Source organism: Argiope bruennichi, chromosome 4, assembly GCF_947563725.1.
Source record: "Argiope bruennichi chromosome 4, qqArgBrue1.1, whole genome shotgun sequence".
NCBI classification, from domain to species: domain Eukaryota; kingdom Metazoa; phylum Arthropoda; class Arachnida; order Araneae; family Araneidae; genus Argiope; species Argiope bruennichi.
In genome coordinates this window covers 93,450,443-93,475,743 of record NC_079154.1, presented here as the reverse complement: position 1 = coordinate 93,475,743, position 25,301 = coordinate 93,450,443, and the positions used below count along the sequence as shown (strand labels likewise).

The 25,301-nt window shown below is 28.6% G+C and overlaps 1 protein-coding gene across 3 annotated transcripts in view; it reads right to left on the bottom strand.

Annotated features, from left to right (window-relative positions):
* The window catches only part of LOC129966127 (sodium- and chloride-dependent glycine transporter 1-like), a 175,746-nt gene that overhangs the window by 117,205 nt on the left and 33,240 nt on the right, over positions 1-25,301 (bottom strand). Inside the window, exon 1 of one of the 3 annotated variants that reach the window (XM_056080512.1) lies at positions 19,537-19,921. The exons of 1 other annotated variant lie outside the window; for it this stretch is intronic. In XM_056080512.1, the coding sequence (XP_055936487.1) occupies positions 19,537-19,668 (132 nt within the window). In that variant the 5' untranslated portion in view covers positions 19,669-19,921. Of the gene's footprint in view, positions 1-271; positions 599-19,536; positions 19,922-25,301 lie in introns of those variants that run through there. One more of the 3 variants, XM_056080511.1, reaches the window with a different exon arrangement.

The window sequence follows — 25,301 nt, the reverse complement described above, 5'->3', positions numbered from 1 at the left end:
CCTCAAAAAGTTCTTATAAAAATAAAAAATTTCGGGCTGAAAAAAACAGGCAATATAACTATTTACTTCTTATTTATTCATTTGCATATTTAAATAATTAAGTTCAGTTATCAACAAAGTACAAATATTCAACTCATTATTTACAAATTATTACATTATTTACAAATTCATTATTACACAGAAATATTCTCTCAATATGTCTGACAACTAATTTATAATTGCGCATTTAAAAGCGAATAAAATTCTGATATCAAAATACTTTTAATATTACCTCGAATTCAAATTCTTTCAATTGTAAACAAACTCTATGCCTGCATGCCTTAACAGGTGCATCTGAAGGAGAAAGTAATTCTCTGTAAGCTTGTAAATTACATGCAGAGTATTCTTCATCTAATGGATCCAGTACGCAGCCTTCAACACCACTTCCATGTTTAAGTATATTATACATATGGTTATTTTCACTAAAATGATTACAGAACTGTAAAATATTCCTGGTGCTTTTAAAAATTATCGCCAAAATTCAATAATTTTTCAAATAATGTATTTATTTATTTTGTAATTTAAATGAAAGTTAGCAATTAATGGCAAACAGCTGCAATTTTTCAATGCACAAGCAAGTAGTAAAGAAATAAAGCAGTTACAGTTAGTCAATAATTTTATTTCAAGATAAAAAAAATGTCATGTACAATAAAACAATTGTATTATATCTTTTATTCGTTACTAGACTTTTTATCAGGATTATTCAATGTAATTCTAATGCAGTACATTTATTTTAATATTTTCATTATGAATATTTTTAGATGAGATTGATGAAATGATGATTTTTAGAGAGAGATTTACGCGCTGTTGTTCTACAGTCCTTCCAGGAAAATGTTCATGAGTAACTGTTAATAAATGTTGCCGTAGGGTTTCAGGTTCGAGACCCGATTCCACCGAAGAACCGTCGTGTAAGGGGGTCTGTTGCACGTTAAATCCGTCATGCCAAACGTCCTCCCGCTGGTATGGTGTGGTGTGGTGTGGAGAGGGGGATACCAACTCAGGTGTCGTCCTCGTCATCTGACCGAGGTTCAAAATTGCGAGGTCTGTCCCAAAATAGCCCTAGTGTTGCTTTACAACGGGACGTTAATATAACTAAACTAAACTAAAGTAATGTTATTCTCTCAAAAGAATAGATAATTCAGTAAATCTCATAATTTTTTAACAATATGTATTATTTTTATGCATTAAATCTACATCAATCCAAACATTTTAAACATAATCATCTAGTTGAGCGTTTATAAATGTTTACTTTTGTCTGAAAAAGGAATTTGACTTCACCCCCCCCCCCCCCGAAAAAAAACTGTCAAATGTACGCTATAATGTTCTAAGATCTTTCTCACAGAATTCTCCTTTGCATTCATCAATTATAATTTTGCTGCCATTTAATTGCTTTTATAGTGAATGCAAGGAACTATTTCTATCCCTTCCATTATAATGCTTTAAATAATTTACTTCTTAATTTTAGGGTAGTTATTAAAATATGTTAATAAATTTAGGGTTCTGAGGCATGAAAATCATTTAATCTTCCATCAAATATAGGTAAAAAAAAGTGAAGCTAAAAGATATAAAAAAAAAGGTAAACATAAATAAAACTAGGTAGGAAACTAAATATCACAATCTGAAAGTTATAAAATTTTTTAAAAAAAATCCTTTTTTTTTTTTTTTACTTTCGCATATAAGAAGTATAGAAAAAATATTGTAATAAACAAAAAAATTCGAATTCAAGATTTTGACAAATTTTAATGTTTCGAATCTCCTCAAATTTGGGAAACAGACTTTTGGCATTATAGTATTTGGTATTATCTGTCTATTCATCCAACTGTCTTTGAACGCAATAAATCAAAAAAAGTTTAAGTTAGACAGTTGAAATTTGGTATATGGACTTAAGATCACATTTGAAAAATTCTACCAAATTTTAAACAAAATCCATGAAGAAGAAATCTGTCTGACCGGCTGTTCAAGTACAAATGAACTCGATGATTAAAAAAACATAAGGAGCTTGATAGATAAAATTTGGTTTGCATGCTTAAATCTAAAATGCCGATTCTTATCAAATTTTGAACCAAATCTGTCAAAGGGTTAACTGTCTGTTAGACCGAACTTTCACATGCATGTAAACGCGATTATATAAATTGGTGAAATTCAGCATGTTTCCTGTGATTACATCTGTAGTTAAGTGTCAAATTTTGACTTCAATCAGTAAGGAAAAAAGGCGTTCAAAATATATATTCGCACGAGCATTCTGTAAAAATGCTAGATTTATATTATGATGTATAATTGATATCTATTAACCTTTGAATAGAAAGCCCTAGAAATTAGGAGGACCACTAAGCCAGAAACTGAACCATATGTGGACCACCTGCACCCTTGGGAATCAAACCTTCCAGGGGCTGTGGAATAATCCCCAGGGAAAAGGGATCCAAGGACACCCTCTCCCGGAAATTTTTTAAAAAATTGGATGCTGAAAAATGTATTTTGAGATATTTTTATGGTGCATTTTCATGTTATATATAAATATTTAATCTCTAAGGATGCGCTCTCGTGGACAATCTGTTCGATACCACTGCCGTATATATATAGATATATAGCCGTCATGTAAGGCATTCGGGGCTTTATTCAAATACACATTTTTGTGAGGAGTGAGGAGGATACGATTTTTAACGCAGAGTATGCAAGAAAGTTTGGGGGACCATTCGCTTTTGTTTTTTACCAAAACTTTTAGTTGTCGCATCTATTTCCACCAAAGTTTAAGGATACATTTTTTGCTACAATTTTGATTTACTTGTCCAGCTTTATTTACTTTACGGACTAAAAACAGTGTTTCAATTCAAACTATACTTATTCCCTACAGTTTGTCTAAAACTGTTGTTGTTTCTAATGGCACTTATCATAGACTAGCCCACTAACTTTAGAAGTCAGGGATTTTAAGCCCAGGGTGCGTCTCTTGTTTTTTAGTAGCGCCATCTAGGGCCAAGAGTACGACTTAGCTACACACACATCACAACGCTTTTTACGGGCGGACATCATTCATGTAGTTTTATTCACTCATCCACAGATCGTAATTTAGACCTGAAATAGAGAACGATCACCCCTGATCCAGTACACCCAGTGGTATTACTCTCGACATGGAGGACTTTGACCACGACAGATTTTATATGTGTGCCAGCTACCACCACACACACGGACAGTCCTCGGTCGGGTGGATTTGAACTCGCAACCCAAGGAACACGAATCCAACGCCCTACCAATAAGGCTATGCCAGGCTTGTTTAAAATTGTATTTTGCTGTAAGGAACCTCTAAAATGATCAGCGATACATAATAGCTATTGTGCTTGGTTATCACCACAATGAAAACACCCAGTTTTGTTTAAGTGATGATTTAGTTTATTGTAGATAGATTAGAAAACACAAATACGGTTCAGCAAAAGTCTGCATTTTAATTAAAATTGAAGCACTTTGATACGCCATTCGTATACATGAACTAACGAGAATATTCCTCAATGAAGATTTGATTCTTTCCCTATTCCCGCTTAAAATTCCGTACCCTGGGTAGGCCCTGATTCTCTTACATGGCAAGGGTGTACAAAAGTTACGAAATATAAATCTTTGGCGTGAATATAGCTATATTATGGAATCTATCGTATGATTCTTAGTGATTATTTTGTCAATCCTTGGTATGCATTTATGCCCTAGAAACGAACCTTAGTTTTACATTTGTTATTTTTTTAAAGTTATTGAAACCAAAATTTGACACAGAACTATAATTGTACTCCCAAAATGACACACCAAATTTCATATATTTAACTCATCGCGTTTTATTGTTATCGCATTCATTTGCTTGTAAAAATACAGACCAACAAGCGGTTAACCCTTAGATGGATTTTGTTTAAAGTTTCATAAGCATATACAATTAATGGTTGTTAAATAATATAGATGTACTTATCAAGAACCGATTTCGACAATATCCCTTTATTAATTATACGATTAAATGAACGTTTCAATAAAATGTGTTATCTTCCAGACTTTCAAACTATTTTTTATTATATTTATTAATCAAGTCAAATGATAAATGGATTCTATACTTATATAGTTAATTGATTAAAAAATCAATAAGAAACTTTTGTGTTAATAACTACTTAGTTAAAATGTTAAAAATAATTTTTTATCATTAATCATTGCACTTTTCTTAGCATTTTCAAATATCATTATAAGATCATTTTTCAGAGATTCACGATAAATTCCTTATTTGAGTCAGGTAACAAGTAAGTACCAAGTTCTGTTATATATTGTACAATATTATAAAATTTCATATAATATTGTAATTATTGTATTTTTATTCGATATTATTAATATTTACTGGATAATTTGATATTATACAAAATATTATGTAGCTGAGTGGTTAGTTTAATAAACGGATACTTGGATGCTTGTCACGCAAGTCTACATTAAAATCTACTGAAAATATTTTCTGCAGAGTTCATCTTGTCATTAGTTTTCGATCGAGATGAGAAAAATATGCCTGGTCACGACATGACACGCAATTTCGCATCCGTTTTCCTGTTTTCGAAATCAAGATTCAAAACATAATTTAGAAAGATCAATTGCTAAGAATTTCTGTAGCCAAAGTCACGAAAGTAAAAAAACATTGTTACGCTATATTGTTTAATAATATTGATCATATTAGCTATAGAAAATATTTTTATCATTAAATAAAGTCGAAATAGAATTAAATGTAGAATCGTAAACCTGCCTGTATATTTATAAAGTGAGATAAAAACAACGGATGAAAGTATCTGAAATGAAAAAATGTAGTCTAAAATTTATTTTAAAATAGTGATGGTTCTCTGATCGATACTTTATAACTAACTTAAAAGCAAACTTTTGATAAAATGACTTTTGATAGAATAACATAAAAACAATGTATTCAAAAATCGAAACGATACAGCGAAATAAAACAAACGAGGATGTATGCAATAAAAGAGTGAATAAATAAGGATTTCGAAAAATAAAGATCTAACAATATAAACTGTTGACAAACTTGGCATTAATTGATTGATTTGTGTATGAAAGATAAAACATGGCGAAATTTTATTAGGAGCTTTTATTTCATTATAAGCTGATATACTGCATCAAAATGGTATTAATGCATATCGATGCATTTCTCATGTAAATAATCATTAATTTTGATCCAAACTACGAAACGTTTTTTTATTTAATTAATGAAGTTGGACCATGTTCCATTACCAGCAACCTACCACGTCAATAAAATATTATAACTATTTGTAAGCATTGTAGACAATAATTTAAAATGATTTAGTAGCAGAAAGTTGAAAGACATGTGATTTATAAAACTGTCTTGTGATATTAAATAATTAAAAGTCTGGCACCGCTGTTATACGGTCAATATCCATAGAGAAATATATTATCAGTCCAATGAATGACTACATAACAGGAAAGATTTTCCTTGTCAATTAATGTATATGCTTTTAAATAAAAACATTTTTTTAATAAGATAAGTAGTTATTTGAGAGATTTAAAAGAGTTAGATTTTCCAATTCAAAAAGTGCAGTTTACTAATTTTTTTTGAAATTTCAGATGAACACTCCAATTAAAAACTAAACGAGACAAGGATGCGATTTATGATGTTATTATATGAATTGCATATTTCATCAATATCTTGTGTATATAAAACCCATTAAATGTAAGCTATCGGTTTTATTTGTTAGTCTTAGAAAATAATTTGAATGAAGTTTTAGCAATAAAATACATTATCATCTTGGATTTAAAATGGAATGCAGCAGATGAAAGCATTATAAAATTAGATTAAATGCAAATCAAACCATTGCAATCATTTTGTGTACAAAACATATCTCTGTAAATTATTTCTTATTTCAGTTAAATGAGAGTAAAAAAAACAATTTTTCAGTCTTTTTTTTTTTTTTTACTTCTACAGAAATTGAGTTAGTGTCATGAATTGGGGGATAAATTAAACTCTGATCGATCGAGAAATCCTGAGTTTTCTTCCCCTGCCGTTTTTTTCTTTCTTTTTTCCTTTTGTCAATAGGTATTAGTTAAAAAAAGGAGGGGGGGGAGGGAGGTTGATAGTTGTAAAGCTTCCTCAGTTTTTTTTTTTTTAAGTTTTTTTTCGTACACATTCCAAAATAAAACTTTTTTTGAAAGTGTCACTAAGAAATTTAATTCTTTCTAATTCGAAGAAATCAGTCTACTCAGCATTAATGCACATGTAATTGATTGAAGAGATTGTCTACCAGTTTCGGAGCTGAACGAGATCTATTTGTGAAGAATTTTATAGCACCAAACCATGGTAAAATATAATGTTGATTCCTCCGTCTTTACATCACTCTACTTCATGGAGAAAAGTTGGATCCAAATAGGTCCAAAGTGAATCAAATTTCCTTTCACGATGGATCTCTGATTGAATGGGTCTCGAACTCATAATGTCCCGGTTAAGATGTAAATAATCAGTCGACGGCCAATCACGATGGATTTCTGATCCAATAGAAAGCCTTGCATCTATAATGCCCCAGTTCAAAATTAGAAGTTGAAACAAGTGTTTGAGAAATATTAATAATTTTAATACCATTCTCTAAACAAAATACTTACACAGAGTGTTTTCTAAATATATTCTACTAGTTAATTTTTAAACTATTTGAGTTTGACTCCTTTGGAAAAATGGCCTAAAAGATAGAAAGTATATTCTTACCAATAATTAAAACAAAAACTTGTCACTCTTCTACGAGTAAAACTGATCGACTTATCAGTTTCACTATTTTAGATCAATCCGCGGTTACTCTTATGAAACGTTAATTGTTGGATCTTCATCGATGGGACTTCTCAATTGATCTAAAATAATCTAAATAATGAAATAAAAGGCTGATTAATTTAGTAAATATTAGTGGCGGAAGCTTTATTTTAAATTTTAGGTTATAAAGATTATTTTACAGATGTGACTACGATTAAGACATCATAAAGTCAATCACGATAGATTTATGATGAAATGGAGAATCATAAGCCTTAGGACTTTTATTCCACATCAGAGATTCTTCTTAAAATCCATCACGATGATTTCTAGTGAAATAGACAGTCTTGGAAGCACAAAGCTTTTATTCTTAGACAGAGAATCTATTTATACTTTATTATCTTTACCTTGGATATAACCGACCTTCGAACCCAGAATATCCCTCACAATCCCAAAGCAATCAGTGTTCCATGGACATTATCTACAAATAGACTTTATCCACAAATGACCAGTATTTCAACATTATTTCAATTTATTACAGGGCAGCCAGCATAGTAAAATTTGTAGGGAAAATAAAAAGTTTTCGAAACAAACATTTTTTTTTTAAATTTTACTAGATATGCAACAGCATAACAGCATGCATAACTCAGCATCATACATAGCATGATAAAAAGTATCAGTAATAAATTTATTATACAATCTATAATCGAATAATGCTTTAACTTAATAGATAGTTAATTGAATGATTTTATGCCTTAGCACAAAGGTTTATTAGATGTAATCACCTACTAAATTAATCAAAATAGAATGCTCTGAAAGTTTCAGTACCTAAATTTATTGTGCATCTTTCCAAGTTACAGTTCTCAAAAAGACAAAAAGTTCAATTTTTATAAGTGAAAAAGTGGCAAATTTAGCATATAACAATTTCCTTAACACATTCGCAGATACTTGAAAGATAAGATGAAGACAAAATGAAATCACACAATGAAAGATCTGCCGGCGTCCTGGCATAGGGGTAGCGCGTCTTCCCCGTGATCTGGGCGTCCCGGGTTCGAGTCCCGGTTTGGGCATGGTTGTTCTTCTGTTGTTCTATCTGTGAGATGTGTGAATGTGCCCTCCTGTAAAAAGGGGCTGTGCAAGCGAATGAGTGATGCGTGAGTGGCAAAGTCGTACTCTTGGCCCTAGTTGGCGCTGCTATAAAAAATAAGAGACGTTCCCCTCAGGCTTAAATCGCTGTCTTCGTAACCGTGGGCTTGTCAGTGGCAAGTGCCATAAGAAACAAACAAACAACAAACAATGAAAGATCTAGCTCTTATTTTAAAGTTCATAATAATTCAAAAGGTTGAGGTCAATAAGAATTGAAGGCAAGATACTGATATTTATGAATTTCATTGTTCTAGTATTCATGACATTTTGCATCATACTTTTACAATGCTAATGCATGTTGGGAAAATGAACATATTAAGGCTTATATTATGCCTTAATATGTTCATAATGAAAATGATGTGAAATCCTATCCTATTGAATCCTATCATTGAAATCAAATTCTTTCTTTCAGTACTTCATCTTAACCAACGGATTCCTATAATTTTTATCTGGAAAAGCCAACATGCTGAGTACGCCAGTGAGTTCTCTGTGGTTGTCAATTTCAGACTACATCTTCCTGAGGCATCTATCCTTTCCTACCTGAAAGGAATATTCCCTAACTACAATGCATCAAATTTTCCTTTCAAAGATCATCTGGGCAAGACGGTGCACATTTTCAGAATAGAAACTGAACTGAATTCACTGAACAATGTGATGACGATTAAGACTTCAAGTTCTTTTCCCTTTTTTGTAGTTATCATCCTCATATTCAAAACTCGTATATTTTTTAACAAAAGATACGTATACTCAAATTCAAAATTTTTGTTTGAATTTTTATGCAGGAAAAAGCGTATGTTGCTATCTAAATACAGTAATATAAATTTCATTTTAAAACTTTTTTTTTCTTTTCGTTTACAATTTTTAGTTTCATTCTGATGTTATTCCTGAAAAGATTAACGTGAAAAAAGTTGGTAGCTTAATTAGATTAGATTAAAGAGCCATTTAAATCAACACTATGGCTATTTTATTTTGAATCTTGTGATTTACAGCCGCCACTGGAAGGTAGGGGCGGCACTTGAGCTAATGCCCCTCTCTCCACGTTTCAGAGCTACATTAGTGGGCATTTGGCGTGCGCCAAGACCAGTTTAGAAGGCGGTTCTTCAATTGAATCCTGTCACGATAATCTATGATCCTGACCTTTCCACCAGGCCACAACCGGCCTACAAAAAATAGGCGGAAATTTGAAGCAGAAGAGAGGAAACAGCTAGATGGTTATGTTTTAATTCATAGGTCACCTCTTCCAATTTATTTCTTATTCCAGAGACTCCAACTAACTTCTAATGTCTTAATCAGACGAAACCTCTTATTTAGAAAATTAAATTTAATGGTGTTTCAAACCACATAAGGCATAAAAATACTGAATATTAAGGTGCGTCCATATGATTATACAAAATTAATTAGCTATTATTTTGAATTAATTAATGATACAAATATCAAAAATATCCGAAATTTAAGACACAAGCCGAAATATGTCACTATAATTTATTTAACAATACTTCCAAAGTGAATTGCATGTGACATTTCAGATTATTGTAAACTACATACAGGGTTTGAATTTAATAATTTGATGAATCTAATTTTTTCATTAATTCCCACAAATAAAACAGAGATTGTATCTACTTTGCAAAAATTAGCATTTAAATAAATCAATCCATTACGGATATGGTACTTTTTTTTTTGTATAACAAAAATCACTTTTCAGTAAACAGATTTTCTTTCATTTTGCTTTATAAAATCTTATAAGAATTCTAAATATACAATATAAGAGTTTAGCCGTTCAGAAGAATTACCTTTTAAGGTCATGTTGTTTTTAATAACTTTGCGCTCTCAAGCGTGAAGAATTACTTCTAGGCAACTGCAATTTTCCAATAATTTTCCCTCTTTTGTTATATTTTTCCAGCATTCAACAATGACCATATATCAGATGACCGTATTCCAAAACAATTTTCTCAGATTATTTTTGTCATTATTTTGTTATCTTAAATGTTAAAAATAAATGATAAATTTTTAGATATGATGAGGTTTTAAGAAAACTTTCTTTCGTCTAAAGGTATTTTTATTTACAAATTGCAATGTGATTCAAGACTATTTGAAGAAGATGGCACAAAGTATATCCATTTCTTGGAAATTGCATCAAAGTATTTCTTTCATAAATAAATATTTTACTTTGAAATTACTTTGAGGAAAAATAGACACAATGCGAATTTCTCAAAATTGTGGGTCCCAATTTTCTGAGTATTTGCAATTAATTTTAGAGTTTGTTTTATTTTACCAGTGTCATTTTTTTGAAGTTATACAATTACTGATCAACTGCATTTCAGGAAATTTTAAATACAACGATATTTTTTACACAATGCAGTATTAAATTTAATGGAAATTTTTAAGCCATCAAGAATGGTTCCCCGAAACTTTCTACCATATTCTCTTTCCTGTAAATAAACTTTTAAAAGATATTTATTAAATTATGGTATGCTATGCTGAGTTTTTGGAATTCAAAAAAATGTAATAATAATTTTTAGTATTTCTTTAAAATTAGTTAGAAAATAAGTAAACGTTAAAAGTTCGACAAATCCTCTGAAAATATCAAAATCATTTTTTCCAGTATTTGAGTTCAGATTTGAATTAAAGCATTTTTGAAACAAGAAAAGGAACCTAGATTCCATTTAACTCCTACTTATTTTTTCCCCAAAATATTAAAAAAATGTATATTAAATATGTTTCTTGCCTTTGAAAGAGAAGGATTAATTTACTAAATCTCTTAGAAAACTTTTCAATTGACAGTATATTAAACTTTTAAGTGGAATAGCGTGATTTTAAGTAGCTACAAAAATAGGACTTAGAAAGTGCAAATTGAAAGCACTTAACATCAATCAGGTTTTCGAACTTCAACGTATAGCTTTTAACCTAGCATCATATTTTTTATAAAAATAATAATACGGATAATGTAACTGCCATTTATTGGGATTACTTCCAGATTTATGAGTTTGAGAACATTAACAGTTTGATAAATATAACTTAATCGGATAAACTCTTTGTTTTTAATAAATATAATATTTAAAGGAAAACGCACTTCTTGAGGTTTCTATCTATAATTTATTTTAAATATAATAATTAAAAGTGTATTTAATATTACTTATCGACAATTATTACTTTAAAGTTTGCTTAGATATTATTGAATAGTTTTTTTTTTTAAATTTTGCATGAATTTTAGTGGTTTTTTTTTTTTTTTGTATGAGTTTATAAATTCTCTATACATTGCATTTCAAAATATCACGCGCTTGACTTATTTTGTCTTTAGCATATTTATCCTAGTCGGAATACTCCACATTTATTGATTGATCCTTCTCACAGAAGGTTCACAATTTTCAAAATTTTATAAAGAAAAGACTGAAAAAATTTCAAATGCCGTGACATTTCGTTGACTCATTTTTAGGAAAACTTTCATATTTTTAAAATGTTCAACCTTATATTTAACATTCAAATTTCTCCCCATTCATTTTTGCTTTCATAATTCAGTCGTAGTTGACAGTGGTTTACGACTGTTCAAAAGTTATCAAACAAGGCTTAACAGACTAGCTATCCTTTCAATCCAATCCAGATCGCTCTACTCCATACAAAAAATTGTATCCCATTGGAAAAACAATGGGCAGATGTTTTCTTGCAAGTGGGTTGAAGAATTCCATGAACGCCAACCATTGACACTGGTGATAAATGAAGGATCGGACGATTTTCTATTTCAAATCTAATTCAGCAATATAGTGATCATGCCAAGCAAATACTTTTAGGTACATACTTCAATTCGAGATCGTTTTATAATATAGAGAGAATGACAGCACTGACTTCAATTATATTAAACGACTGCCACTATAGATAGTATCTGTTTTACTTTGAAAAAAAAATTTAAGGAAGGATCTAGAAAGGAAAAACATAAAATGTTTTTGAAATACCATTGTTGCGATTATTGTAAATAATAAAATATTAATAATATATTTAATTGTGAAAAACATTTTTTTAATTAATTTCCCAAATGTACTAATCAAAAGAATTTTTTATTTCTGAATTATTTTTAATGCTTTAATCTTGAAATCTTCAAGTTCTCACTTTCACTACAAGGTTGTCACAGAAACAAAATTAATTAATGATTTAATAAATTTTAAAAAATATTAAAATGATGTATTATCATTGGGAATACACAAATATAAAACTGTTTAAACCCCTTGTTCATCAGAGAGTGAGTGAAAATCCATTTTTAAATTCAAATGGATTTTCATTATAAGTGCAAAAATCGTTACAAAATAATATAGCCGATTGTCAAAATTATAACACGAATACAAGAGCCAGTTACCAAAATAAGCATTAACAGATCAATGCAAACCAATGCAACCGCCTTCTCTTTGCAAAAGGTATGGATTCGGAGCATGGCTAACGCTATAAAACCGCTATTGTCCGACCATCCTGGGAATTGAAAAGCCTTACCATCTGGCGATTTGTAGTATCCATTTGAGGAACAAAGTCTTGTGATTAAACAACTGTTTCCTTAATTTTTATTCCTTTTTTTTGTTACATAAGAAATACCTAAATTTATATATATATATTGTTTTAATTACGTTGTCCATATATTCAATCATTTAAAAATAATGGGAATGATCCCTCCAAAACTTTCGAGAGTACTGTCTATTAAACTTGTCATGCCAGAGAAAGCCATACATGACAATGCGTACAATAATTTCGGAATATAAACACTTGGCACGAATTTAACATTTTTACTGAAATTATCGTCTCATCCTTGGCGAGTTATTTGGCGATTAATCCCTCACATGAAAAAAGAACATCCGAAAATCGAATTTGTGTTTTAGAATGCTTTTTCTCGACCGACTGAAACAAAAATTTGATACAAAACTGCATTTGTAGTCACAAAATGTCACATCAAATTTGATATATTTAAGTCATCGCGTGTTTGAATTATCACATTTACACATTTCTGAAATTACAGACTGACAGACAGTCAACCCGTGTTTGGATTTGGCTCAAAATTTGGCAGGTATCTACACTATAGATGTTAAATTTGTGTACCTAATTTTATCTACCTAGCTCTCTTTGTTTTGTAACTATCGTATTAACTTTTATTCAAACCGCCGGACAGACGGACTTCCCCTGAATATATTTAATTCAAAATTTGATAGAAATCTGCAAATTTGGTGTGAAGACCTTACACCAAATTTCAACCATCTTAATAAAAGTTTTTCTGTGTTATCTTTGTAACAGTTAGACTAATTGAAACTTTCTAAAAATATGTTTTTCAAACTCAGTAAAGTTTAAAATGTTTTGAATTTTTTGACATTTACTATACTTTCTGTATATTACTTATACAATAAAGTAAAAATGACAAAAGAAAGACAGTTAATGAAAGATATTTTCGATTTATTTGATGAGTGAAATTTAAAACGAAAACAATGCAGCAATTCAGTAATGATGAAAATAACCATTCATTTCTGACTTTTAGCAATAATGAAAGAATAAAATATTTTCTAGAATATTGAATTTCAAATTAAAACGCAATTAAAGTATTTGAAAATATTCCATTATCAGATTTCAGTTCATCATCGACTGTAATTTCTTTCAGCAGACTTAATTCATTTTAAATCCCTTTTTATATTCTTCAAAATTTAATTTATTCGAAATATTTCGCTTACCAGAACAATAATTGCTATCAGATCACTAAGTCAAAAAACATAAAATATGAGAAAACGGAAATAATCATTACTAGCGGGATGACAACAATCGAAATCGGGAAACTGAAATTCCAAAAAAAAAATTAACTTAGCAAATTGCTTTATAATTAGTAAAAATATCCCTCTGCAAAATAAAGCGAAACAAAATGGCTGCTATTCACAGAACAAGCTACTCTCTCTCTTCTTTCAAAATTAATGACACTGAAATCGAAAATCCTCCATTAAGCTAAATTTAATTGCCAAAGCACACTTTAACTTCATTTTATTCTGTTGCAACAATTGATTTACACACTGCTAATGACTCTTTTTGATCGAAATAAAACTCTGTGTTGGTTGAATATGGTAGCGAAAATCTAAAAATACAAATGTCGCAATACACTTACTTTATTATTTTCATTATATATTTATAATGAAAATATTATATTTCAAGTGCTAAAAATACTTTAGAACGGTGAAGATAATACTCTTTCAAGTGAAAATAATACTCTAGTTTCGCGTGATTCAAAAAAGATAATGTAATAAAATGTATTTAAAAATAGTAATATTTTTTCCAAGATTTATTTAAGAAGTTAAAAATTTCTTTAACATTTAAAATCTGGTTATATGAATTTACTTTCCTTTAAAACTTGTTTTTTCCTTAGTCAAAATGATACAATATTAATTATATCATTTTAAAGAAAAATCTCTTTATATTTAATTATTTTCGAAATAATGTGATACATTATGCTATGAATTATCAAATATGCTATTAAATACCAAAATTATCATGTTCCAATTTTTCAAAAAAAGGCATTTCATATGATAACATGAATGGAATATAAAAGTAAACACTTCGTTGAAAGTTTCAATTAATTCATTCATTAAATGTATATTAATGAAACTTAGAATAAATTAATTATAAAATTTATTAATTCTAATTAATATTAATTGAAAAATACACCTACCTTTCCTTATACTTTTTTATTCCATTATATCATTTTTAGTAAATCCAATATTTATAATAAAAAAAGCTATACTATATATATCTCATTTGCTATACTATTATTTACATACAGAACAATACAAATATTTGGCGTAGTTGTTATAAATACTTAAAGCTACAAGAAACAAAATCAAATTAGTTATCCTTCACCAATATCACTTCATAACATTATTTAATGCTTTAATAATATTTATTTCTTTTATAAAGGATTTTATACTTTTACACAGAAATCTTCAAAATCTTAAAAAATTTTGAGATTTTTAAATTTTTATTAGTTAAGTACAAATAATTGGCATGAATATTACAATTGCTTTACAGTTTTAAAAGGTGAAAGAACAGAGATCAGTAAATATTTCTTAATATTAGTGCATAATAATTTTAATTATTTTTTTATATTATTCCCTCTGAAAAGGGTTTTATTTTTTTTTATAATAATCCGTCCCAAAATCTAAAAAACCTTTCGAGCAAAATTCGTTAAAAGGCAATAGTAAATATTTTTATACTATCCCTAATTTAACTTAGAGCCACGCCATAGCAACAAATAAAAAATTGTTCCTGTATCTGTATTAAAAAAAACTGTCACTCTATGAAAAATAACCTTTTAGAGAATTGCTCGATAATACCACTACGAGTACTAAAAATATATCTCTTTTGTACTTATCATCACGTGATCAAAGTCGATCACGCAAGGCATGGTTGTAGTAGATATAAGAGCATTATCACAAAATGTGCCCATAATTCACTTTCTTGTATTTGTATCACAGACACGTTATTAGTTTGAGCGCAGACAGTTTCGATTATAGTTTGTCTGAAAGTCAATCAGGCGGGTCATTTTTAGACTAATTATCTCATTAATAACTTAAGTACTGAATAAAATTAAGGAAGTTATATATATATATATATATATATATATATATATATATATATATATATATATATATATATATATATATATATATATATATATATATATATATATATATATATATATATATATATATATATATATATATACACACTCTAAATTACAGCTTTTTTTCCAATATTAATGATTAATGATTATATAAAAGCTACAATTAAAAAAACTTTTAAATATTTTTTATTTAAATCAATCCCACTATCTAAGTTAATATGTGAGTTCTTTTGCGGCATTTATTAATATTTGGCAGAGTAAGAAATTATTTTATTGTTGCGATTTTCAAGTAAAGTCAGAATACCACATAAATTAAATGTGAATTTTGAATTCATGTGGCTGAAAAATAGTTGATTTTAAGAAAAGCGGTGAGTTTTTTTCATTGCACACTTGCAGTATTTGAAATTATATATAAAGTTATAGAGTTATTTAAACTATATTATTAAACAAAAACTAATTTTTAATGTAAAGAACTTGTTCTTTGCTTAGATATTTTTATATAAGATCAAAACTTTTCTTAATAACGAACATATTTCCATTTTTAAAGACTTTTAAATGCTTTTTTTTACCATAAACAATTATAATAAGGAAATTAAAAGATTTATTTTTAATTTGTATGCTTAATGTTTTAAATAAAAAGTAGCTCTTTGTATTGAAATTAATTATATTGTTATTTCAGGATGCACTAACAGAAGGCAAGCTGACATAATTCGGTGGGGTATAAAGTTATTTCAAGATTGATGAAAATATTACTTAAATATTAATAAATAAAATTAATATTAAAGTAAGAATAATAACAGACTGACAGAATAAAGACATTAATGAAGCTCATTAATTAAGATTTTTTGCTATTGAGAATTTATTGATTATTTCAGTTTATATTCCTTGTTTATATTTTCAAAACAAAATTTATCTAACTTCATACAGTATAACTATGCTTATAAAATTAATTGTTTATGCCCTTTTTGAAATGTTTTGAATTACATATTTTTACGGTGATCTAAAAAATTTTCTTTACTAAATCGTGGGGGAAAATTTTATATCCTCAACCATTTGGCAAAGAGCCAAAATTAGGAGAAATCAGGAATCATGAAAATTATTTTATATCATTCAAATTCTATTCGTGTTGCTTGCAAGAAATATTCTAATTCCGTTGCCCATCCCCTCTCTGTTTTGTTATAGCGTCTCCGTTTTTAGTTAATTGTGTCGATTTTTATTGTCTCTATTTTGTCATGCGATATCATTGCTAAGAAGGGAGAAAATACATGGAAAATTAGAATCACTTTTTTCTGTTTCGTTTTCATAACTTTATTTTACGTTTCAGAATTTTGACACGGGAGATTCTATGCGGGCCCTATTAGTCTAATATTTCTGTATGGACAACTTTATTTAATAAAATATATCAATCCAGACGCCATTTACATTTAAGATAATGTTTTTAACAAACTGAATTATTGCTTTAAAATTGATAGCTCGGTGACATCCATGGAACAAAAAGTGAATTTTCTAGATTTTATTTATTTTTTTATTCAATTTTGATTACCTATTCCAAATTTTTATTATATTAAAAAAATTGTTGGATATTTTTGCAAGGCTTATGCTGAATATATTCTAATGACCATACTTAAAATAAAATGGTTAAATACTTTAATTCAGCAAGACTTAATAATGAAGGTAAGAAGAGTATTTCATTCTGTATCGCGAAGTTTCATTTTGCACTGCTCTATACGACTTACGGCATTTTTAAGATTTTTAATGATTATTTATTTATTTTTAATTCTTCACATATTTCTTCGAAAATAATATCCGTTTAATTTTTCTTTAGTAAATGTATTGAAAATATTTTTTTATATAGATAATGATAAATGTTTTAATTGACTGAATGAGAATATTTATCAAAGTTAATCCTGTCCCTTTTTTCTATTAATAGAAAAATGTGTTTTCTGTAAAATAAATACAGTTGCGTGACTTCAGAATGCTAACAAAAATATTTTACTAAGTACAGTATATTTACGGCCATGATGCAATATTTTGAATTGTTAACTCTTCGATTTGAGATAATGATGTGCAACGCTCTTTCCAGAAAAATATTTTTCCTGTGTTTTGCAATTGAGGATCTATCTGTCTTTGCAATCAGTTGCATTCACTATCGTATAAGTGCATGCATTTATCACTATGCATAAATGTGCGCAATTTAATATGCATACTTAAACCAAATCCCTTCTGATAAAAGCGTATTTCAAAATGCAAGTTAAGGCATTCTAGTTTGCATTCTTCCAAAAAGAGTATTTTTATTTGATTATGCAGTCGGAACTCACCATTTCAAAGTGATTGGTTTCACTATTCAAGCTATTATTAACGAGTGCAATACGTTTTCTATGTAATATTTAACAATCTCCATTTTGATCCAAGCTTATTTTGGCTCAAAAGGATGTTAGTTAGCACGCTTTGGATATTTTTATTTGGTTATACAAAAGAGAACCAACTGTCAATGCCGGGAGTTTGATTTTATTAATGCAAGATATGCACAATTGTATGCATTTTTCAATGCAAAAATTATAAACTCCTGTCCAATTTTGTTTATTTTAGGAAGCAATTTATTATTATTATTATTATTATTTTGCACAAAAAGGAATATTTTTGCTTAGATATGCAACCAGTCACCTGCTTTCATTCCAAAGTGTTAAATGTCGTTGCTCCAAAAGTAAACAATGCAAATACTTTTACATTCATATCAAAAATAAACAATTCGCGTTTATTCTAGGAGGCAACTTCGTTGCATACAAAATAATTTTATTTAGCTTTGCAACTGGCAACCAACTTCAAATTCCGATGTTGCATTCTATATATTAATGCATGTAATTTGGATCTAAATTGAACAAATCCCCGTCGTCTGTACACGGTGCAAAATCTAATGCAATAATTAGTTTTGGAAATGCACAACATGAGGGTGTTTTTTTGTTTGTTTTTGAAAAATTGGGACAGAAAATTGTCTCAGAATTATACATTTCATTTCTCAATTATTAATTGTGTTCCCATATTCATTTCAGCTTTAACTTCTTTTAAAAATTGAGCTAATTTTTTTCCAACATAATGAGAATAAAAAAAAGAACTTGAAACAACAATTTAAAGAAAATAAGTTCAAGTATTTCTATGCATTTCAAATTGAGTCCAAACTTTTTTTTTGTAGTATGGACTGATTAATAGTATTTAGTTTCCTTTATTCACATTTAAATCATGCAATAAATATTCTTAAATAGGTTTGAAAACCTATTTATTTATATCTATATTCCATGCTTCATCATAAATGCCTGAAAAATATAGATAGTACCCTTTCTAAATTTGCAGTTCGGAATCTCAGTCGATTCTTAAAAACAACTCAAATATTAATAATCAAGTTTTTATCTAAGTCAAAATTGCATTATTTTTAATTGCTAGATTAATGACATATTTGAGTTTTATAATTTTGACTTCAGGATACATAAAATAAATTAAATGAATATTTTCTTTGATTTTATTGCAAATTTTTTCATTATTCTTAAACTTAAAATGTCATTCATTCATTTTTGATATTTTTAATTTTGAAATCAGCAAAATATTTTGCAAAACAAATAAATAATATTATTATACCTAGCAAAGAAAGCTGACATTTAATTTAGCTGAGCAATATTATGTAATAATATTTATTTGAAAATCTCTAATTGGATCAAAGCGAATATTTTTTCTCTTATATTACCAAAAGTACTGATGTCATCCCTAAATTACAAGGTTTCAATGTCATCTTCTGTCAATATTCGATGATTATCGTAGCATTTAGATTTTAAAAATATAATGCTTTATTTATTTTTTAATATACCTATTTTGTGAAATTTACAAAAGTTTTTCAAACCTAAACCGTTAGCAGAATTATCAAATACAAAGATAACTATACACTTAAGATGTTATTTAATGCAATGATACTTACTCCGAAGTCTATAAATGGACCCAGGCGAATATTTTCTCTGCTACTACCACAAGAACTACTGTCATCTCTAAAATACAACGCTTCATTGTCGTGTCCGGTCAATGTCCGATTATTATCGTAATTTTTCCGCATATCAGACTGTGCAAGTTTCTGTTTACCTGGTAGTTAAAAATAGCACAGAACGCAACGTGATGTTGTTGTTGCTATTATTTTTAGTTGGATCGAAACTCCCTCGCTTCGTACGATACCTGAGATGCTCGAATCCAATGCCCATGAAATATTTCGGCATTTATAATTCGATGTCAAACATGACTGATGATGATCCGAGCCCAAAATTTTCACAATTTTATACTTTGTTTACTGTTTGACGCTTCCCCGTAAGAGTTCCGTAAAAAAGCTAATAGTTCGATATCTTCTGCACAAGCGCTGTACCAAACTCCTCAAAAGAGAAAGAAGACATGTTGGATTCTAGATGCGAGTGCCACCTAGTGGATATTTTATAATTAAACTGCCCAAAAGAGATCGAACTGCGTGACGTCACGGGGATATTTCGAAAGCGGGAGGCCTGTTTTCATATTGATTTTTGTTGTACTCTTGTTGATAATCGCCTCCACAGCCACTAAGAAATAAAATAATACAGAAAAAAAAGAAACAGAAAAGATTAAGCATGTCTTCTCACGTATCGAAAGCTGTATTTCTCTACTTAATTTATTTTTTATTTTCTACCACTTATGAAAGGATTCTTCATTCTTCTGTTTATTTCTTCTTTAGCTCACCTAATGTTGTTGTCGCTTTCAAAATTGAATTTCATTTAAACATACAATTCGAAATCGGAAATTAAACCTGTGAGCACATTAAGAAATCTTTTAATCATTTGCAATTTTAAAAACTGGAAATATATCTGTGTTCTAAACGAAAAGGGATTCAATCAGATCAATCAGTTCATCATGATTTCCAAATAATATGCATGCAGATAATTAGTTTTGAAAAAAAATCAGAAAAACAAGTCATCAAAATTAATCAATAACGCTTTGAATTCTATTTCTTCAGTTTGTTAGTTGACTTTTATTTTCTTAAGTACAAAGAAAAAAAAGAGAATGTTTTGTAATCGTCAAAAAATCCTAACTCGAGATTATGATAAAATCACCACGTTTCAGACATCTTTGAGTCCAAAGAATTTAGGCAGCTTGAAGAATTATGACAGTTTTTTTTTAGAATTGTGACAGTTTGCCTGTCTGTCTGCTAACTAGATAACTCTGAATCGTTTTGAGCTGAATAGATGAAATTTAGTACATTGCCATTTGCTCGAAATCTTTAATCAACATTGCAGCGAAAAACATTCATAAGAAGTCAGTCTGCCCGGCTGTCTGAATGTAATTTAATGTGATTGCAACAAAACAAGGAAAGCGAATGGATAAATTTGATACTCAGATATAAAATATGCTGGGCAGATACCAATCAGATTTGAAATCAAAACTAACAAAGAGTTGACCGTCTGGCGGTTTGCATTTTCACAAGCATATAAATATGATAACTAAAGTGCACAATGATTTAAATACGTTCTTTTGGTATGTGATTCTGTGACAACAATTGTAAATCTGTGTTGATTTATCAGAAAAACGATGTATAAAGGAACATTCAAAGTTTAGATGAATGTGTTATAATTGCATTTTATAATAATACATTTTAGATAAAAAGGAATAACAAAAATGCAGTACAGGAAAAACCTGGAAATATTAATAGAAAGAATATTTAATCGATACTAGTATCAATGCTGAATCAAAACCAATTAATTGATAATTAGAACATTGCTAAAACAGAATGTGTCATTAAATCTTAGATAAAAGAAGCAATAAATGAAAGACAAAAGGTAATTGTAAATTCAATACAAGAAAAACCAACAAAATATCGTTGTAGAGGAATATTAATTAATTCTAATGTTAATACGCTTTTCATCAAAGATTACTTTTTCAATACGCAGCGCTAATACATTTATGATGAAGATGAATCCATAATGGTTTAATTAATCCTAATTATTAATTTCCTGATTATTAATGTTCTGTTCTTAAATACTCTTACTAAATTATAATAAACTATTATAAATAATTATAAACTAGAATGTATCTTAAAGTACTTTCATCAGCTCAAAAGTTAATAAAATTCATAGAAACTGATTTAAAGAAGAACATTAAAAGGGATTTATTCTAATGCTAGGTTTACTTTTGCGTACTTAATAGATTGATTTTGTTTGATTACAGTAACATGTATTAAATCCTCCTCCTTTTTTAAATAAGGTTTTAGGAAGAGATAATTTCCAATTAGTTATTTTATTTTACCTTTAAAAAAACAAATAATTATAAAAGTCATTTGTTTCTGGCCATACTCCAAATATTTCAAAATGAAACAAGTATCGTTTTTTTTTATTTCTTTATAAATTTAACAACTGAAAAGAAAGAATGCATAGTGAAAAATTAAAACAATCAGTTTTAAATACAGAATTTAATATCGAGGCATTCTCTTGTTCCCTCTGTTTGACTTTTCACTTAAAGGTTCGTTAACAAAAGAATCGCAGACCTCTTTCCCTTGAGCTATTTATTCGGTGTCGCTTGTTATATGATTAAACATGAGTACTCTCAGTTCTTTTTGTTATGAAATCCTTAGCAGAAGATCAAATATCCTAACCTCAATAAGCATTTCTAATCATATCTATTCAACCTTTATTTAGTATTTCATCTATATTAGCAAACATTTGTTAAAATACAATTATTTTTTGTAACGAAATTTCTTTGGGAAAAATATACAATTAAATATTTTTTTCATAAGCATAGTCAGCATTTGAAGGAAAGGAATATGCGCTCTAAATTTTTTATTTTTTATTTTGTAGCTCAATTCTATTTCACTGGATTCCTTTTGTATCTAAATAAAATATTCCATTCCATTTAAAAAAAATTGTCTTTAACTTGAACTGTTTTATATTTCTAAAACCGGAATTATATCGTAAAGAATTTTTACTCACATTGTTAAAAGTAAAATAATTATATTTTTACTCGTGTGTTTTCCCAATGTCGATACACTATTTAAATATTTTTTGAGAAATTAATCATCAATTAATTTAATTATTTAATTGAATATGATTCCATATGACTGGAGACAGATGACAATAAATTTAAATTTGATTTAAAAAAAGGTTTATGATGCCATAATATTTATAAAGATAAACTGGAAATTAAGGCTTCAAATTAACGGAAATGGTCTCCTCAGAATTTTCTCTCATACTCTGCATTAATGGTCTTATCCTTTTCCTCACGCATTAAATTGTAGACCTTGAATTTAGGTTTTGTTGGTTTGAAGTAGTAGGTTGTAGGTTTGAATGCCTTGGATGACATTGGCAACGGCAACGGCAACGTCGTGATGTTTCGGAGTTCCGCGATGTGACAAAGTGGTCACGAGCACCTCCACATCATAATTTGGAATAGATACTTTAATTTGTTAGTTTAGGGAGAGTTAAATTTAATTGAGCTAGTTTAGACGAGCGCAGTAAAGCTCTAACGTCATGAAATTTGGTAATTAATTTAATTTATACATATTTTTCAATATTTGATCTAATTTAATTAATTAAAATAATAAAAAGATTATTTATGGGGTAAATAGATAATTTTAATGGATTTACGTTGCACGTGCCTTTTTTCTATGGGGGACTGATCATAACTGGGCTGAATAAAAATTTCAGAAAATTTTCACGCGTGTAGCACATTGTAGCTATCTAGGGCCTAAACAGTAATAATTTTGAGAATTTTAAGCCACCAGATTGGCAACAGAGTTACCATGTCCTCAGCTTTTTTACGGCTAGGAAATTGATGTAAACATTATCAATTGCAGCTCTAGGTCTTTTCCTAGAGCTGGGTAAAGCAGGATCGTATGCAGGTAGATTGAGTAACTCGTTGCGAATCTGGGGTAATTTTTCAAAGAACTTAATTGACGTTCTTTTAATAAATTCCGAAACAGGATGACATTGGCGATAGATAGTTATAAAATATAGATTTTTTAACATTTGATTCAAGTGGTTGCATTTTATAAATTATTACGGTTACAAGCATTCGAAAATATAGGCCAATAGATGAGAATATACATTTTTAGATGTAAAATCTGCGTACAAAATGTTATTTATCTAACTCTTTTAATTTTGCAGTTATCGAGTTTAACTTGTATTATCAGACACAGACCTCCCCTGAATATATTTCTAATAAGGAAACGGAAATCTAATAAGGTCAGTGTATCATATTTCATCTGTCCAGCTCAAATAGTTTTTTTTAGTTATATTATTTACAATTAGATTAGCAGTATGACAAAATTTATTTTTTTAAACTCTAGAACGTTGGAAGTGTGGAGTTTTGTCTAGATTTCGAATTCGAATTTTTTAACAATTGTAATACTTTCTCTATTTTTCACATTCGAGAGGGTAAAAAGTAGAAAATAATGAAAATAAATACTTTCTACTTTTTAATTCACTTAAAATTTGTGAATATTTTTGAAAATAATTTTTATTCAAACTGTGGGAATTTAATTAAATAAGCGAAACTGATCCCGCCAGTTTAATTCAGGAATTCACTTCTACCGAAGAAAACGATCTTGTCATCAAACACAAAGTATAAAACTTGCAATTAAATTTATAACAAATCACCTTAGTATCCATAGTTCGCCAAAAATGTTGATAATATTTCATTTTAATTAAATCTCTTAGTTACAACTACATGTTCAACATTTCATCAAATTTCCAGGTAATGAAATCGTATTATTTTGTCTTACGTATGTTCTGTTTATTATGAGTATGAACTTTTCTAATGGAGACCAATCCCATCACATAAAAGTATTATTAAAAACGTAAATGTGTGGCACATCTATTTCCTAAATTTTGTGATATTGTAATTGTAACTTTTACTCGTCTTGGAAATTTATTCGGATATTAAAAAGAATATTTCTTTTAGCTTAAAACAAAGGGAAAAGTCACGTGATAAAATATTTGACTTTCAGGGTACAATGTAATCTATTGTTAGAAATTAGGTAGAATGTATTTTTAGAAACTGCCAAAATTCAATTACAATTTCACGAATACTAAAATAATATAATTGTTTTGAGATGATGTGAGAATCATTTTTGTACTGTAATTGTTTCCGAAATTGTGACTGAAAGTCTGCAAAATTTCGCTCAATATTTAATTAATGGAAGTTTTAATTAAAACTTAAAAAAATCGCTCTGAACTACAGATACTCAAATTCGAAAGTGTACAAACCAAATTTGGTATTTTAGGTCAAATGGTCTGCCCTGTAGAGATTTTATACACAACCACATTTGTTATTTAATTTTCAAGTTACTTTAATTTACATTCATTAGGTGGATTAAAGGCAGAAATTAAAAAAAAATGTTAATTTTTCTTCTTTATTTTTTTATTATTTATTTATTTATTTATTTTTGTAATAAAACCTTATTAGTTCCCTCTTAAATTGACCTCATATTACCAGTTCAAACTTTCTCAAATATTTTTTGATACTTTTTATCAGAAAAGTGTAGCTCGCTTCAATTTAAAAACTTTCTCAAACATTTTTTGATACTTTTTATCAGAAAAGTATAACTCGCTTCAATTTAAAATAACGGTCTGCAAACACGTGAATTTTCCAGAAATTCTATGGACTCTCAGTTTGATTGAGATAATATATTTCTAAACAAAAACATGACATTTATTGTGATAGCAGAAGAAAAAAATTGAA